The 14931-nt window shown below is 51.2% G+C and overlaps 4 protein-coding genes across 4 annotated transcripts; 3 read left to right on the top strand and 1 right to left on the bottom strand.

Moving 5' to 3' along the window:
* Nucleotides 1–2725: 2725 nt before the first annotated feature.
* On the top strand, nt 2726–3261 carry LOC127584265 (histone H1-like). The gene is made up of 2 exons (XM_052040913.1): nt 2726–2980; nt 3037–3261. Exons 1-2 carry the CDS (start codon nt 2726–2728, stop codon nt 3259–3261), a joined length of 480 nt encoding a protein of 159 aa, XP_051896873.1.
* Nucleotides 3262–4124: 863 nt separating this feature from the next.
* On the top strand, nt 4125–6439 carry LOC127584263 (histone H3). The gene is made up of 3 exons (XM_052040912.1): nt 4125–4485; nt 4791–4821; nt 6020–6439. The coding sequence occupies exons 1-3, from the start codon at nt 4179–4181 to the stop codon at nt 6432–6434; spliced, it is 753 nt and encodes a 250-aa protein (XP_051896872.1). The 5' UTR covers nt 4125–4178; the 3' UTR covers nt 6435–6439.
* A 1022-nt stretch (nt 6440–7461) lies between these two features.
* LOC127584406 (late histone H2A.L3-like) lies at nt 7462–7857 on the top strand. Its single transcript, XM_052041191.1, has one exon. The coding sequence runs from the start codon at nt 7477–7479 to the stop codon at nt 7855–7857; it is 381 nt and encodes a 126-aa protein (XP_051897151.1). The 5' UTR covers nt 7462–7476.
* Nucleotides 7858–8663: 806 nt separating this feature from the next.
* LOC127584262 (histone H4-like) lies at nt 8664–10887 on the bottom strand. Its single transcript, XM_052040911.1, has 2 exons — nt 10832–10887; nt 8664–8973 (listed from the first exon to the last, which is right to left on the bottom strand). Exons 1-2 carry the CDS (start codon nt 10885–10887, stop codon nt 8664–8666), a joined length of 366 nt encoding a protein of 121 aa, XP_051896871.1.
* Between the last annotated feature and the right edge of the window lie 4044 nt (nt 10888–14931).

The following is a 14931-nucleotide window of genomic DNA, read 5'->3' as shown; positions in this document are numbered from 1 at the left end:
GGGGAATGGACATTGTGTAAGTAGAAATGATTCGAGTAGTTAGGCATTTCATTACCAGCTTAACCAGTTCAGCCCAACATTGTGGGTGAAGGGCCTGTTGCTGGGTTGTACTGTTCTACGGTAATAAATCAGGTGCAAGTCCATGATGAGTCATAGAGTAAAACAGCACGGAAACAGGCCCTTCAGCCCAACTGGTCCATGCCAACCACAGCAGCAGCCTGCTAGACCCAGCTGCCTGAGTTCAGCCCATAACCCCCCAAGTCCCTCCCCTTCATGTACTAGTCCAAATGCCTATGAAATGTTGCAGTTGTACCTGCCTCGACCACTTCATCTGGCAGCTCATTCCAGGCCATCACTGCTCTCTGTTTAAAGCAGTTACTGCTCAGGTCTTTATTAAATCTCCTCCTTCTTACCTTGTATCTGTGTCCTCTGTTTCTGGATTCTGCAACCCTGGGGAAAAGACTATGACCATCCACCCTATCAATACCCCTCATGATTTTAGAAACTTCTATGAGGTCACCCCTCATCCTCCTGCACTCCAAGGAATAAAGATCCAGTATGGCCAACCTCTCCCTATAACTCAGGCCCTCCAGTCAGTCAGCATGAATTTCTTCTGCACCCTCACCAGCTTGACAACATCTTTCCTATAACAGGGTGACCAAAACTGTGCACAATACTCCAAGTGCGGCCTTTTCATCGACTTACATAACTGCAACATAATGTCCCCACTCCGAAACTCGATGCCCTGAATTGCAAACACCAGCGTGTTAAATGGCTTCTTCACCACCCTGTCCACTGCTGTGGCCACTTTCAGCGAACTGTGCACGTACTCCCAGCTCCCTCTGTCCACACACTCCTCGGTGCCCTGCCATTCACTGTACATCCCACCGGGTCTGACGGTCCACAATGATTCAGCTCACACTTTTCTAACCGTCAACCATCACCCTCTGCTTCCCATCATCGAGACAATTCTGAATTCATGGTAGATGAAGAGATGGAAAGTTCACCTTGATCATACAAGAGGTCCATCCAAGAGTCTTACAGCAGCGAAGAGAAGTTGTCCTTGAGCCAGGTGATACATGTTCCCAATACTTTCTATCTTCTGCCTGATGGAAGGGGGGGGGTGGGAGAAGGGAGAATGACCGGGGTGGGAGGTGCTTTGATTATGTCAGCTGCTTTCCGGTGGCAGCGGGACACGTAGACAGAGTCAATGGAGGGGAGGCTGATTTCCCTGATAGACTGGGCTGTGTTCACAAAGTCCTTCTCTGGTTTGACTTCACGAACTGCAACAGCTCACACTGATCTGGATTGAATGACATTTACCATTGCTCAGCCGACTTCCCCAGCTGACCAAGACCCCCCTGTAATGTTTGATAACCCTCCTCACTCTCCACCCCACCACCTGGTTCAGTGACATCTGCAAACTGACCAACCACGGCTCCTACATTCTCATCCAAATCGTTCATATAATGATGAACAACAGTGGACCCAGCACCGATCCCTGTGACCCGCCACTGGTCACAGGCCTCCAGTCCTAAAAACAACCTTCCACCGTCTCCCTCTGCCTCCCACAATCAAGGCAGTTCTGTATCCACTGAGCGACCTCCCCCTGGTCTCCGCATGATCTAACCTTCCAGACTATACCTCCATGGGAGACCTCGTATAATGTATGTGTCATTTCTGGTGGATGATGTGTCTCTGATGCTGTGTGCCTGGGATGCTGCTGGAAGGGACGTTATCATCGCACCTGTGCGGACATGGGCTTGTCGACATTATAATAAACTCGACTTTGACTTTGATTTTTTTTGTCAAAGGCCTCGCTAAAGTCCATACAGACAACATCCCCCGCCCTGTCCTCATCAATCCTCTTGGTTCCCTCGTCATAAAACTGGAACAGTTCTGTGAGATTAACCGGGGAATTGAAGAGAAAAGTCAGGAGGTTTGGTGTCGATTATACAGAATATTGTTGATCACACAGCGGGAGCCTGTGAACGATGTTGGTCTCCTGTTTAAACTGAAAGTGCAGTCCCCGTAAGGAAGAGGTGAGGCCAACCCCAATCCCGGGATCAGAGACCGTGAGGAGCGTCGGACTCGGAGTGTTTAACAGTCACTGAGCTGGGAAACTACAAGTAACCCCCGGGAATCGGCAGCACAGGTGGAGCGGAGAGGGAAACCTGTCCTGGGAACTGTGCATCGGGCCCACAGTTTGTGCTGTGAAGGTGCAGATGTGAACATTGTGTCAGAGAGAGTGTTAAAGGGAGGGCGGTTTAGACTGGTGTCACTGTGTTTGTTTGTAGGTCCGATCACATCGCCGGATTTCCCAGTCGCTCCAGTAGAAAATGAAAAGATTTCCCTGTCACGGGATCGCCCCTCTCCCCAGTTCAGTCCTGAAGTGGGAATTAGCCGCAAAGTTTTAGTTGGTTTCAATATTTCAGTGGAAAAGCAGGGAACATGTCAGCGACCGGGGAGAGAACGCGGGCAGTGCAGCAATGAAACGGGAATTAATGGAAAGCGCCGCCTTTAATTCGGATCAAACTTTCTTTACAGCAAACATTCCGGCCTCAGACACTGAGCGGGACCAGTCTGGGTCTCCGGGGTATCCGACTTTAATTGGAATCGGACGCCCCGTCCGCTCGCTGCCTTTAAGTTGCTCTGTGCCTCCGCCCCTCGCTTCATTTCTCACTCAGTTCCGAGTGTCAGAGAGAGTTTGTGCAGAGTCGCCGACATGACCGAAACCGCAGCCGCCGAAGCGGCTCCTCCAGCCGCGAACGCCGCCCAAACCAAGGCTCCCAAGAAGAAGAAGGCGGCCGCCCGGAACAAGGCAGCCGGTCCCACGCTGGGGGAACAGATCGACCAGATAGTGGCGGGTTGTCCCAATAAGAGGGGAATGTCGGCGATCGCCATCAAGAAGGCTCTGGCCACCAGAGGCGTCGATATAGCGAAGCGCGGCGCCCAGATCAGGTTCAGCATCAAGAGGAAAGTGGAAACAGGCTCCCTGCTTCAGACCGGGGCGTGGGCTTCTCCGACTCCTTCAAGGCCCCTAAGGAGAAAAGTTCATTGAAATTGGTGAATAAAGCAAAGAAAGCAGCCGCCAAGAAAGTAGTGAAGAATAAACCAGCAATCAAAAAGAAGGCGTCTAATAAATCTGTCGCCCGGAAAGTTGGGGCCAAGCAGTCTCCCACCAAGAAACAAGGGCCCAGGAAACCAGCGGCTAAAACAGCGGCGGAGAAGAAACCAGAGGCCAAGAAGACGCCGCTGTAGAAGGCCAAGAGCCCGAGGAAGGTCGCAGCCCCAAAGGAGAAGGTGGTCAAGAAATCGGCAAAAAACAAACCGAAAGCAGCGAAACCCAAGAAGGCAGCGGGCAAAAAGAAGTGAATTAAAAAGCGCAACTTGTAAAGACCTGAACCCAACGGCTCTTCTCAGAGCCACCCACATCTCTCGGGAAAGAGCTGATCCCGAATCATGGGATTCCTGTCCCGGGACTCGGCTCAGATTTCAGGGGGAAACCACTTCCACAAAACCCGGGATCCCCGGTACCTCGCGGACATTCGGTGCCCCCGTCCCGTCCCCAGTGTCTCAAGTAAAACACAGAATCGAATGTCCGGGCTGAGCGTCACCCCGGAGTGGGGATGTTTTCAATGCCGTAAGCTTCTCACAGGTGCCGGGAGAGAGCGTCTGTGAGACGGTAACACTGGTTGAGATTCCCCGCCTCACAGCCCAAAGCCCAAAACAGGAGGCTCCCCAATTACTCCGAGTGAACCTCACTAAACTGCAGAACCGTCTGGGCGCAGTGGTTTGGGGAGAGGCTACAGTCTCTGGGGATGGACTGGAAGGAGAAGAAACAAGTTGTTAATTAATTTATTCGGTGATATTACTGACTGATCTTTAGTGTGGAACCCGCGCGATTAAAAATGTACCCAGCGATGTGTTTCGTTTCTTTTGTCGACTAACAGCTGTAAATTGGCGGTTGTGGAAAAGTGGGGGCGGAGCTGGAAGATGCGAGGCCGCTCTCTGCTGTGTCTGTCCCTCTGACTCTGTCCCCTCCCCTCCCCGCCTCTCTCTCTCTCTCTCTCTCTCGCTCTCTCTGCGCCTTTCTCGGGCAGGTCGGGGCGCTGCGTATAAAAGGAGACAGCAACAGTCGGTGTGTCATTGAGCAGCGACTTGAGTGAAGCAGCATCATGTCTGGCAGAGGGAAAGGAGGCAAAGGACTGGGCAAAGGCGGCGCCAAGCGGCACCGTAAAGTGCTCCGTGATAACATCCAGGGCATCACCAAACCAGCCATCCGGCGCCTGGCTCGGCGTGGCGGCGTCAAGCGCATCTCGGGGTTGATCTACGAGGAGACCCGTGGGGTACTGAAGGTTTTCCTGGAGAATGTGATCAGGGACGCGGTCACCTACACCGAGCACGCCAAGCGCAAGACTGTGACTGCCATGGATGTGGTGTACGCTCTGAAACGCCAGGGCCGCACTCTCTATGGCTTCGGCGGCTGAAGAACTCGCCCCTTTCTCCCGAGCACAACACAAAGGCTCTTCTCAGAGCCACCCACCGCCTCACAGAGGGAGCAGTGTCCCGGCAGCATGAGTCGATGGAAACTTTAATTATTTGATTTTGATCGCAGCAATTGTAGATAAATTGACGGTTCAATATAAACTTCACGGTAGATTCCTTGATCATTTTAAACTGCAACTGCGGCTCGTTCTTCCTGTCGGTGATTCCTACAAAGCCCTTTGTGAATGCAGTAAATTTAATATTGGTCCCGATCCTCTTCCCTTGTTCTCCGTCTTCCGCAGAACTGAATTCCGTCAGTCGGGAAGCAATTAAGTAAATGTGCTGTCACAAACCAGCAACAAAAGAAACACACTGAGCATGATTTGGTGTTAAAAACTATTTTATTAATCACTACTTATGATAATACGTAAAATAAAAGTAAAAATGTTAGTATGTTAGAATTCAAAAATGTTAAACCTCGAACGTTAACCCCAAAACTAAACTCTTCGTGTGTGTGTGTGACAAAGTCCAAAACTCCCAGTTCCTGAATGGTTCTTAAAGTTCAGTTCCGCAAGCCATAAGGTGAAACATGAGCAACGGCTTCTTCAACAACCACCGTTGTCTGAAGATAAGATGTAGATGTAGAAAAACATAGAGAGAGTACATACGAAATCCAAATGTTCCACGATGGAACCCAAACGACACTTCAGTGTTTACTCGGTAGTGACTTCCTCAACCCGAAAAGCATCCGAACCGTGGTCGTCCACACAAAAATACCTGTTTCCTTCTACAGGTCAGCAACAAAGTGAACTCCACCGGATTACTTCCAACTTCCATACATGGATTTCTATGGCAAACACAGTTATTGTTTCTCATCCATCGATAGAGAAAACAAGCAGGCTGGTGTCTCTCTCCCTTCTCTCTCTCTCTCTCTCTCTCCTTCTTCTTCTGCCTTCTTCAACCACGTCATTACGTCCTTTACCTTCTATTGACGTAAGCACGCCCCACACACACATACACACACACTCTCTATCTTAAAGGGACTTTCACTGAGTCCGTAACAGTGCTGCAGACATTCTGATTCTGCTGATTCAGGAAAATAAAGTTTACATCAGGAACATAATTGAAGGTGAAATTTATTGCATTCTTGTGACAATGAATTGTAAGAAACTTTCCCTCAAGCGCTGTTCCTGGTTGCTCTGAAATTGGCGGGCGATTTCAATTTGTACAGGTAGCCATTCGTACTGCAATCTGATTGGCTCTCGTCCGACCCCCGGTCAGCAGTTTCCGTATTTGGTCACCACCCCCCGCCACAACACCCACCCCCCCGCACGCCCCCTCCCCCTCCGCCGGCCCGCAGGGAACAGCAGCCAATCGCAGTGCTGCGACTCTATCATAGACAACTCCCCTCTAGCCAATCAGAGGCTGCGGGGCGGACCTTCACCAACCCTTTAAAATCCGGTCCCGGAGTCGGCTCCGTCTTTCCAGTCCCCGTATTTCAGGCTTTTGCAACTTTCTGCGGCTGTTGAAGGAGAATGGCCCGGACCAAACAGACAGCGCGCAAATCGACCGGAGGGAAAGCTCCCCGCAAACAGCTGGCTACCAAAGCGGCGCGGAAGAGCGCTCCAGCCACGGGCGGAGTGAAGAAGCCCCATCGCTACAGGCCCGGTACCGTGGCTCTGAGGGAGATCCGGCGCTACCAGAAATCCACCGAGCTGCTCATCCGCAAACTGCCCTTCCAGCGCCTGGTGCGGGAGATCGCTCAGGACTTCAAGACAGACCTACGCTTCCAGAGCTCGGCCGTCATGGCCCTGCAGGAGGCCAGCGAGGCTTACCTGGTGGGGCTCTTTGAGGACACCAATCTGTGCGCCATCCACGCCAAGCGAGTCACCATCATGCCCAAAGACATCCAGCTGGCCCGCCGCATCCGCGGGGAGCGCGCCTGAACCCGGCCTCGACACCAACCACCACAAAAGGCTCTTTTAAGAGCCACCAACACGGCAGAGGAAAGAGCTGTATTCTCCTGTTCACTCCTGTAAAATTAGCGTCTCATCATACCCCTCTGATTTTGTGGGACCTTTGGACAAGTGTGTTCAATGGACATCCCGGCCTTGCACTCGGTTATAACATGCACACAGGTCACGTCCCTCCACATCAACCCCCGAGAATCATTTATTCTCCGCCGTCAGATGAACAGTAGCGCGGAGACTGGAGCTTCACCCTCTCCCTCCCTGTCAGTGTGTCCCCTGGTCAGACATTTCTCCCTCACACCTGCCGGTACAGCCGCTTATTGTGGCAAGGTTGTCGCCTGTTTGCGGTTGTTGCTATTTTACTTGCTGTGGAGAATAGGGTTTAGTAATTGTACTTTCCTTTTTTTTAACGGCTTTGAGTCCCATTTCTACATGGGTTCATGATAAGTTCACGGGGACACAGGAGACTGAGATGCTGGAATCACGGTCCTTTCCCAGAGCGACATTTTCACATTGCAGTGTCGGCTGAAACCGCGGTTTGTGAAGAGCGACCGGTTCATACTCTGGTACCGTTTATATGCACAGACCGATCACTAATATAGACCGGGAAGGCTTTTTTACATAAGACATAGGAGAAGGGGTTCGTCATCTTGCCCTGGTCTTTGTTTTTGGAGGTCAAATTATCAGAACTGTTAAAATCAGAGATCTGAATCACTCTAGGTCTGTATTGTAAATTATTATTGGTCACATTCATGAGTTAATGTATGTGTTTGCAGACTACGGTTAATTACTTTTTGGCGGGCATTTCAAATTTCAGAGGACTAACAGTTATTTTCCGCGCTTCTCCCGCTGCCCTCTGTTCATTGGTGAATAAGGCCGCCCTCTGATTGGGCTATTCCACATTAGGCCCTGTTCCACCAATCAGAAGCGCCCCATTTCATTCCCCCAGAAGGGACAAGAATGGCGAGTGCGGGAGGATTCCCTCATTCTCTGGGAAACAATTTGTTAGATTGTGGAAATGTCTGGACGGGGAAAAGGCAGCGGCAAAGCTCGGTCCAAGGCCAAGTCTCGCTCGTCCCGGGCCGGACTGCAGTTCCCCGTGGGCCGTGTTCACAGGCTCCTGAGAAAGGGCAACTATGCTGAGCGGGTGGGTGCCGGAACCCCGGTCTATCTGGCTGCTGTGCTCGAGTATCTGATGGCTGAAATCCTGGAGCTGGCCGGCAACGCGGCCCGGGACAACACGAAGACCCGTATCATCCCCAGACACCTGCAGTTGGCCGTCCGCAACGACGAGGAGCTCCACAAGCTGCGGGGAGGGGTGACCATCGATCAGGGCGGGGTGCTGCCCAATATCCAGGCCGTGCTGTTGCCCAAAAAAACCGGCGGCGCCAGCAAATGAAGCGACAGAAAGTGAACGCAGTGACCCAAAGGCTCTTTTCAGAGCCACCCATTGTGTCTGTGGAAGGGCTGAGCAGCGGTTGGGGCGAGCGTGGGGGATTTCCATTCAGTGCAACCGGCCTGTGTATCTGCCACAACCGCGACAGCGCCCAGCGCTGTCTGTCTGGAGTAACTTCAACTTTTTCCCCCTTCACCATCATGTTCCTCCAGCTCGCGAATTAAACCAATATCTGTCTGCACACAAAGCGATTCCCCTCCCCACCAGTTGAACGGAGCTCTCTCCCAGCTGAGAGACAGCGGGTTCACTGGGCCCGGAGTGGGGAAACAGGGAACTTCATAAAGGCCGCCACTTCTAGAGTCCCGACCCACAGAGAGGCAGTTTAAATCTCCAGCCATTAGTATCACAACCCCGCTCTTCCTGACCTGATGCCGCCCAGTCTGTGTTCCACAGTGCGGTTTGACTCTGGACTTTACCGGTGTGTAACAGGCGGGGACACCGCCCCGCTCACTGATTCCTGAACAAATCCCACCACCAACAGTACAACCGGTGACCAAGAGGTGCTAACATTTGCATCCTAACATTTGTCTAAAAACCCCCACTTACCCCTCCAGAATTGTCAATAATTTGCTGAAAATCTTGTCCACCGGAGTCTCTGAAATATAATCGAACATTGTGGGAATAAAAGAGTTAACATTTCAGGCCAATGGACATCACATCAGATCTCCGGGTCACTGCTCCCTCTGTGAGGCGGTGGGTGGCTCTGAGAAGAGCCTTTGTGTTGTGCTCGGGAGAAAGGGGCGAGTTCTTCAGCCGCAGAAGCCATAGAGAGTCCTGCCCTGGCGTTTCAGAGCGTACACCACATCCATAGCAGTCACAGTCTTGCGCTTGGCGTGCTTGGTGGAGGTGACCGCGTCCCTGATCACATTCTCCAGGAAAACCTTCAGTACCCCGCGGGTCTCCTCGTAGATCAGCCCCGAGATGTGCTTGACGCCGCCACGCCGAGCCAGGCGCCGGATGGCTGGTTTGGTGATGCCCTGGATGTTATCACGGAGCACTTTACGGTGCCGCTTGGCACCGGTGATCCCAGCTGCGCTCCCGGTGACTTCTACAGTGCAGCTGAAGTTGTGGCGAGGGAGCTGGTGCAGGAGGGAGGGCTTCAGGTACAGGGATCATTGACCTCTCTTCCAGGGCAGGTGGGACCGGGACAAGGAGGTCGGGTTCCACCTAAACTGGAGGGGAACCAATGTCCTTACAGGGAGGTTCACTGGCGCTACTCAGGAGGGTTTAACCCAGAGTGGAAGGGGTTGGGGACCAGAGCAGCAGGTCAGCAGGTGGGGGGGGGGGGGGGGGGGGGACTGAGGGGAAGGTCGGGATTGGGAACAGTGAGGCTGATGGGGAAGACGGGCAGGGCCGGGTAAATGATCACTGTAGGACTGAGGGGCTGAAGTGTGTGTGTTTCAGTGGGACATTCTGGGTAAGGCAAACGGCCTCAGAGCCTGGATCAGTGCAGAGAACTATGATGCTGTGACCAGTACAGAGACCTGGTTGTGATAGGGATGGGACTGGCGGCTCAAGGTCCCAGGGTGTCGATGTTTCAGACGTGACCGAGAGCGAGGTAGAAGAGGTGGAGGAGGTGCATCAGTGATCAGGGCGAGTGTGACAGCTGCACGCAGAGAAGACAGACTGGAGGGCTCACCCACTGAGGTAATGTGGGCAGAGCTCAGGGGTAAGGAAGGTGCTTTCATTCTGATGGGATCGTACTATCTTTCTCCCAACAGCCAGCGGAACAGTGAGGCACAGATATGTGGGCAAGTTATGGGCAGATGCAGAAGCTTGTCACAGTGAGAGATTTTAACTTCCCCAATAAGTCACCAAGACTTACCTGACGCAAGAGGCTTCAGTGTTGCAGAATATGTTCAGTGCATCCCAGAGGGTTTCTTCAAACAATCTCAAGTTAGATCACTAGAGGACAGACCATACTGGACCTTGTATTGGGAAATGAGCCTGGCCAAGTGGGATTTCAGTGGGCAGCATTTTGGGAAGCGTGATTGCAACCCCTTATGGTTTCAGACGCATGAGTAAGGATCAGTCTGGACCTCAGTGGAGGAGGGGGAGGGCAAGTTACAACATCATTAGGCAGGTGCTGGGGTTCACATTGGGAGCAGCTGTTGGTGGGCGAGTCCACATCTAGCATGTGGGAGTCGATTAAAGTCCGGCTGATGGGAATTCAGGACCGATGTTCCAGTCATGGGGAAAGACAAGAGGAGCAATGTTTGGAAACCTTGGATGATGAGAGATGTTGGGAATTTAGTCAAGAAGAGAAAGGAAGCAGATTTAAGGTGCAGGAATCTGAAATCAGACATGGCCTGACAGGAATACAAAGGAAGCAGGAGAGAAGTCTTGCAGGGAATTAGAAGGGTGAAAGGAGCCATGAAATATCCTTGGTGAGTAGAATTAAGGGAAATCCAAGGGCATTTTATACACACATTAAAACAAGATGGTTGTTGTGGCGAGTGTTGGACCTCTCAAGATTAAAGGAAGGAATTTATGCCTGGAGCCAGAGGATGTGGACGAGTGCTTCACATCGGTGTTCACCAAGGAGAAGGACATGGGGGATGGTGGAGCAGTGTGGGGAACGCTGATAACCTCGGGCATGTTGAGATCACAGAGGTGGGACTGGGTTTTTCCCAGGGCAGAAATATTATATACCCGAGGGCACAGCTTTAAGTTTAAATGAGAGGTGGGGGGTAAGACTTTGTTTATACAGAGAGTGGCGGGTGCCTGGAATATGCTGCCTGGGGTAGTGGTGGTGGAAGCAGGTATGATAGCAGCATTTCTAAGGCATTTCGACAGTCCCAAGAATGTGCAGGGGATGGAGGGAAATAGATCGTGCACAAGGAGATCGGTGGAGTTTAGTTCAGCATCGTGGCTGGTACAGACATTGTGGGCCAAAGGGCCTGCTTCTGTGCTGTACTGTTCCATATTGTACAGTGACGACTGTGTTTGATCCAACGGCTGTTGCAGGGACATGGTTGTAGGGTGACCGGGACTGGGAACTCAATATTCCAGGATGTTCAGTGTGCTACAGGAACGGGCAAAAGGGAAAGGAGGAGTGCACCTTGTTCTCCACGTGGTGGTGAGGGGGGTGTATGTGTAGGGGCCGTGATGGGGAATCGATTTGTGGGGAAATGAACTGCAGGGGAAAGAAGGCGTGGGTGGGAGTGGTCTCTGCACCCCCAGGTGTTGCCTCTTGATGGGATAGAGCACAAATGGGGAAATATCAAAGGGAGGGAAGAAGGGAACGGTGACTGTCATCTGTGTATTGATTAAACTCATCAAACTGGCAAGGTGCCGTGGAAGAGGAATGTGTGGAGTGGGCAGGGACTGTTCCTCACAGCAGTGTGTTACACAACCTACCCAGGGACAGGACATGTTAGATGTGGGTCTGTGTAATGAGGTGGGATCAATGAGAGATCCTGTGGTGCAGGATCCCTGAGGAAGAAGTGATCACAACGTGGGAGAATTCCAGACACAGTGTGAGGGTGAACACCCGGCTCCAGAACCTGAATAAGGGCAGTTCCACAGGCGTGAGGGTGGAGCTGTCTGGGGTGGACGGGGTAAATAGGCTCAGGGACAGGACAGTGGGTGAGCAGTGACAGATGTTTAAACAGCTGGGTCAGAACGCTCAGCAGACACTGATCCCAATTAGACAGAAGGAGCCAGGAGAAGGATGAACCTTCTGTGGTCAACAAAGGAGGTCAAGGGAAATATTAAATCAGAGGCACATTAAATGGCAGGGGCTGGTGGTGGACCAGAGCACTGGGGAGTTTTCAGGAACCAGCGACAAGCGACTCAAAAGCTAAAACTAACAAGGAAATGGCAGTTAGGTTAACTCAACAATTAGATCAGTGCTCACAGTGGGGACACAGAAAACATCCCAAAGCTACCTGATGGGTGACATTTCAACACTGTGCAATAATCTGTAACAATCCCATCACGAGGTGAAAAACTAATGGGACTAAAAGCAAACATCACCAGGTCCCAACGACCTGCACTCAAGGGTTTAAAGGAAGTGGCTGGAGAGAAAGTGGAGGCATTCGTTTAAGTTTTCAGAACTCACTGTGTTCCAGGAAGGTCCCAGCGGGTTGGGAAACCACAGATGTGACCCCATTGTTGGAGAGGGGTGGAAGACAAAAAGCAGGGAACTGTGGTCCTGTTAGCGTCACATCTGTTGTTGGCACCGTGCTGGAGTTTGGGATCAATGGGGAAATAACAAGTCATTTAGAAAAGTTTAATGTCTTCAAACCAAGTCCACAGAGTCACACAGCACGGGAACAGTCCCTTCGGCCCATCTGCTCCATGCCGACCAATATTCACATCTAAACCAGTCCCATTTGCCTGCATTTGGCCCGTATCCCTCTGAGCCTTTCCCATCCATGGACCTGTCCAAGTCGGTTTTAAATGTTGTTAATGTACCTGCCTCAACCACTTCCTCTGGCAGCTCATTCCATGTACTGACCACCCTCTGGGTTAAAATATAGCCCATCAGGTGCCCATTAAATCTCTCCCATCTCAGCTTCAACCTGGGCCCTCTAGTTCTTGATAACCCAGCCCTGGTGAAAAGCCTGTGCACCTTGACCCGATCACTGCCCCTCATTATTTTATACACTTCTGTAATATCATCACTCACTCTCCTCCGCTCCAAGGAAAATAGTGCCAATCTGCTCAACCTCTCTTCATCGCTCACTCCCTCGAGTCCCAGCAATATCCTCAAATGCCCTCTGCACTCTTTCCAGCTTAATGGCATCTTTCCTATAGCAGGGTGATTGACACTGTGCATGATATTCCAAATGAAGCCAAACCAACGTCTTGTAGAACTGCAACATAACATCCCAGTGTCTATACTCAGTGCCCTCACTGATGAAGGCCAGCATGCCAAAAGCCTTCTTCACCACCCTGTTGACCAGTGACCCGGTTTGCGACCCTGTCACCTGGTTTGGTGAAGGGAAACACATCTTTGACAAATATGCCGGAGTTGTTTGAGACATTAGAAGGGAACCTGTAGATGTTCCCTTCTGTAGATAGTGCTCTTTGAGGAGGTGCCCAGACAGTTTGATGAGGGTAGTGCAGTAGATGTGGTCTACATGGATTTTAGTAAGGCATTTAACAAGGTTCCACATGGTAGGCTTCATCAGAAGGTCAGAGGGCATGGCATCCAGGGGTTCTTGGCCCTGTGGATTCAGAATTGGCTTTCCTGTAGAAAGCATAGTGTTGTGGTGGAGGGAGTGCATTCATATTGGATGGCTGTGACTAGCAGTGTCCCACAAGTATCAGTTCTGGGACATCTGCTTTCCGTGAATTTTATTAATGACTTGGATGAGGGGGTAGAAGGGTGGGTTGGCAAGTTTGCAGATGACACGAAGGTTGGTGGTGTTGTGGATAGTGTGGAGGATTGTCAAAGATTGCAGAGGAATATTGATAGGATGCAGAGCTGGCCTGAGAAGTGGCAGATGGAGTCCAATCTGGAGAAGTGTGAGGTGGTACACTTTGGAAGGACAAACTACAAGGCAGAGTACGAAGTTAATGGCGGGATTCTTGGCAGTGTGGAGGAGCAGAGGGATCTGGGGTTCATATCCACAGATCACTGAAAGTTGCGTCACAGGTGGATAGGGTAGTTAAGAAAGCTTCTGGGGTGTTAGCTTTCATAAGTCAAGGGATCGAGTTTAACAGCCGTGAGGTAATGATGCAGCTTGACAAAACTCTGGTTGGACCACACTTCGAGTACCGTGTCCAGTTCTGGTCGCCTTATTATAGGAAGAATGTGGAAGTGTTGGAAAGGGTGCAGAGGAGATTTACCAGGATGCTGCCTGGTTTGGAGACGTGGATTATGAGGAGAGACTAAGGGAGCTAGGGAGAGGAGGAGGATGAGAGGAGACATGATAGAGGTGTACAAAATATTAAGAGGAATAGATGGAGTGGACAGCCAGCACCTCTTTCCCAGGGCACCAATACTTAATACAAGAGGGCATGGCTTTAAAGTAATGGGTGGGAAGTTCAAGGGAGGTATCAGAGGGAGGTCTTTCACCCAGAGAGTGGTTGGGGCATGGAATGCGCTGCCTGGGGTGGTGCTGGAGGCAGGTACATTGGTGAAATTCAAGAGATTACTAGTTAAGCACATGGAAGAATTTAAACAGAGGGATATGTGGAAGGAAGGGGCTCGGCGAGGTTTAAAGTTTGGCACACCATTGTGGGCCGAAGGCCCTGTATTGTTCTATGTGGTGTGTTTGAATTTTCAGGAAGGCATTTGACAAGGTGCCACATAAAAGGCTGGTGCACAAGACCAGAGCTCACACTACTAGGGGAAGTGTGTTAACATGAGATGAAGACTGGTTATCACACAGACACAGAATAAACAGGTCTGTTTCAGGCTGGGAGGATGTAACCAGTGGAGTGTCCCAAGGATCAGTTCTGGGCCCTCAATTATTCACTATCAATATGTATCACCTGGAGGAGGGGCAGAGGGTGAGGTGTCCACGTCTGTCAGTTACAGGGAAACAGGTGGGAGGGCAGGTTGTGGTGGGGACATCTGGTCTCTGCGACAGGGTACAGAGAGGTTGGGTGTGTGGGAGAACACTTGGTCAGTGGAGTTTAATGTGGGTAAGTGTGAGGCCATGCACAGTGGCAGGTGGTATCACAGGGCAGACTGTTATTTACGTGGAGAGAAGTTGCAGATGGGTGAAATAGAGAGGGGTACAGGGGTTGTCCTGCACAAGCTACAATGAAAATAACAGACAGGTGCAGCAGATGGTTCGGTAGGTAACTGGCACGTTGACATTTATTGCTGGGTGGTTGCTGCAGAGAAACAGAGAAGTGTTGTTACAGTGGTCAGGACACACACTGGGAGGGTCCTAGGGAGCGTCAGTGAACAGTGAGACCTTGGGGTACAGGGACATAGTTCCCTGAAAGTGAAGACACAGGTATACAGGGTGGTGAGGAAGGTGCCTGTAATGCTTGTCTTCATTGACCGACGCATTGAGAGGAGTTGTAAGTTACAGTTGTACAAATTGTTAATGA

Source organism: Pristis pectinata, chromosome 29 (assembly GCF_009764475.1).
Source record: "Pristis pectinata isolate sPriPec2 chromosome 29, sPriPec2.1.pri, whole genome shotgun sequence".
In the NCBI taxonomy this organism is placed as follows: Eukaryota; Metazoa; Chordata; class Chondrichthyes; order Rhinopristiformes; family Pristidae; genus Pristis; species Pristis pectinata.
The sequence above is the reverse complement of the archived record's forward strand: the minus strand, read 5'-3'. Positions and strand labels throughout refer to the sequence as shown.

Coding starts and splice junctions, on each gene's coding strand:
- LOC127584263 (XM_052040912.1), top strand. CDS start 4,179: ATGTCTGGCAGAGGGAAAGGAGGCAAAGGACTGGGCAAAGGCGGCGCC. Junction 4,486..4,790: donor CACTCTCTATGGCTTCGGCG/GCTGAAGAACTC, acceptor CGTCTTCCGCAG/AACTGAATTCCGTCAGTCGG. Junction 4,822..6,019: donor GTCAGTCGGGAAGCAATTAA/GTAAATGTGCTG, acceptor CGGCTGTTGAAG/GAGAATGGCCCGGACCAAAC.
- LOC127584406 (XM_052041191.1), top strand. CDS start 7,477: ATGTCTGGACGGGGAAAAGGCAGCGGCAAAGCTCGGTCCAAGGCCAAG.
- LOC127584262 (XM_052040911.1), bottom strand. CDS start 10,887: ATGTCCCTGCAACAGCCGTTGGATCAAACACAGTCGTCACTGTACAAT. Junction 8,974..10,831: donor TCACTGTACAATATGGAACA/GTACAGCACAGA, acceptor CCACAACTTCAG/CTGCACTGTAGAAGTCACCG.
- LOC127584265 (XM_052040913.1), top strand. CDS start 2,726: ATGACCGAAACCGCAGCCGCCGAAGCGGCTCCTCCAGCCGCGAACGCC. Junction 2,981..3,036: donor GGTTCAGCATCAAGAGGAAA/GTGGAAACAGGC, acceptor GACTCCTTCAAG/GCCCCTAAGGAGAAAAGTTC.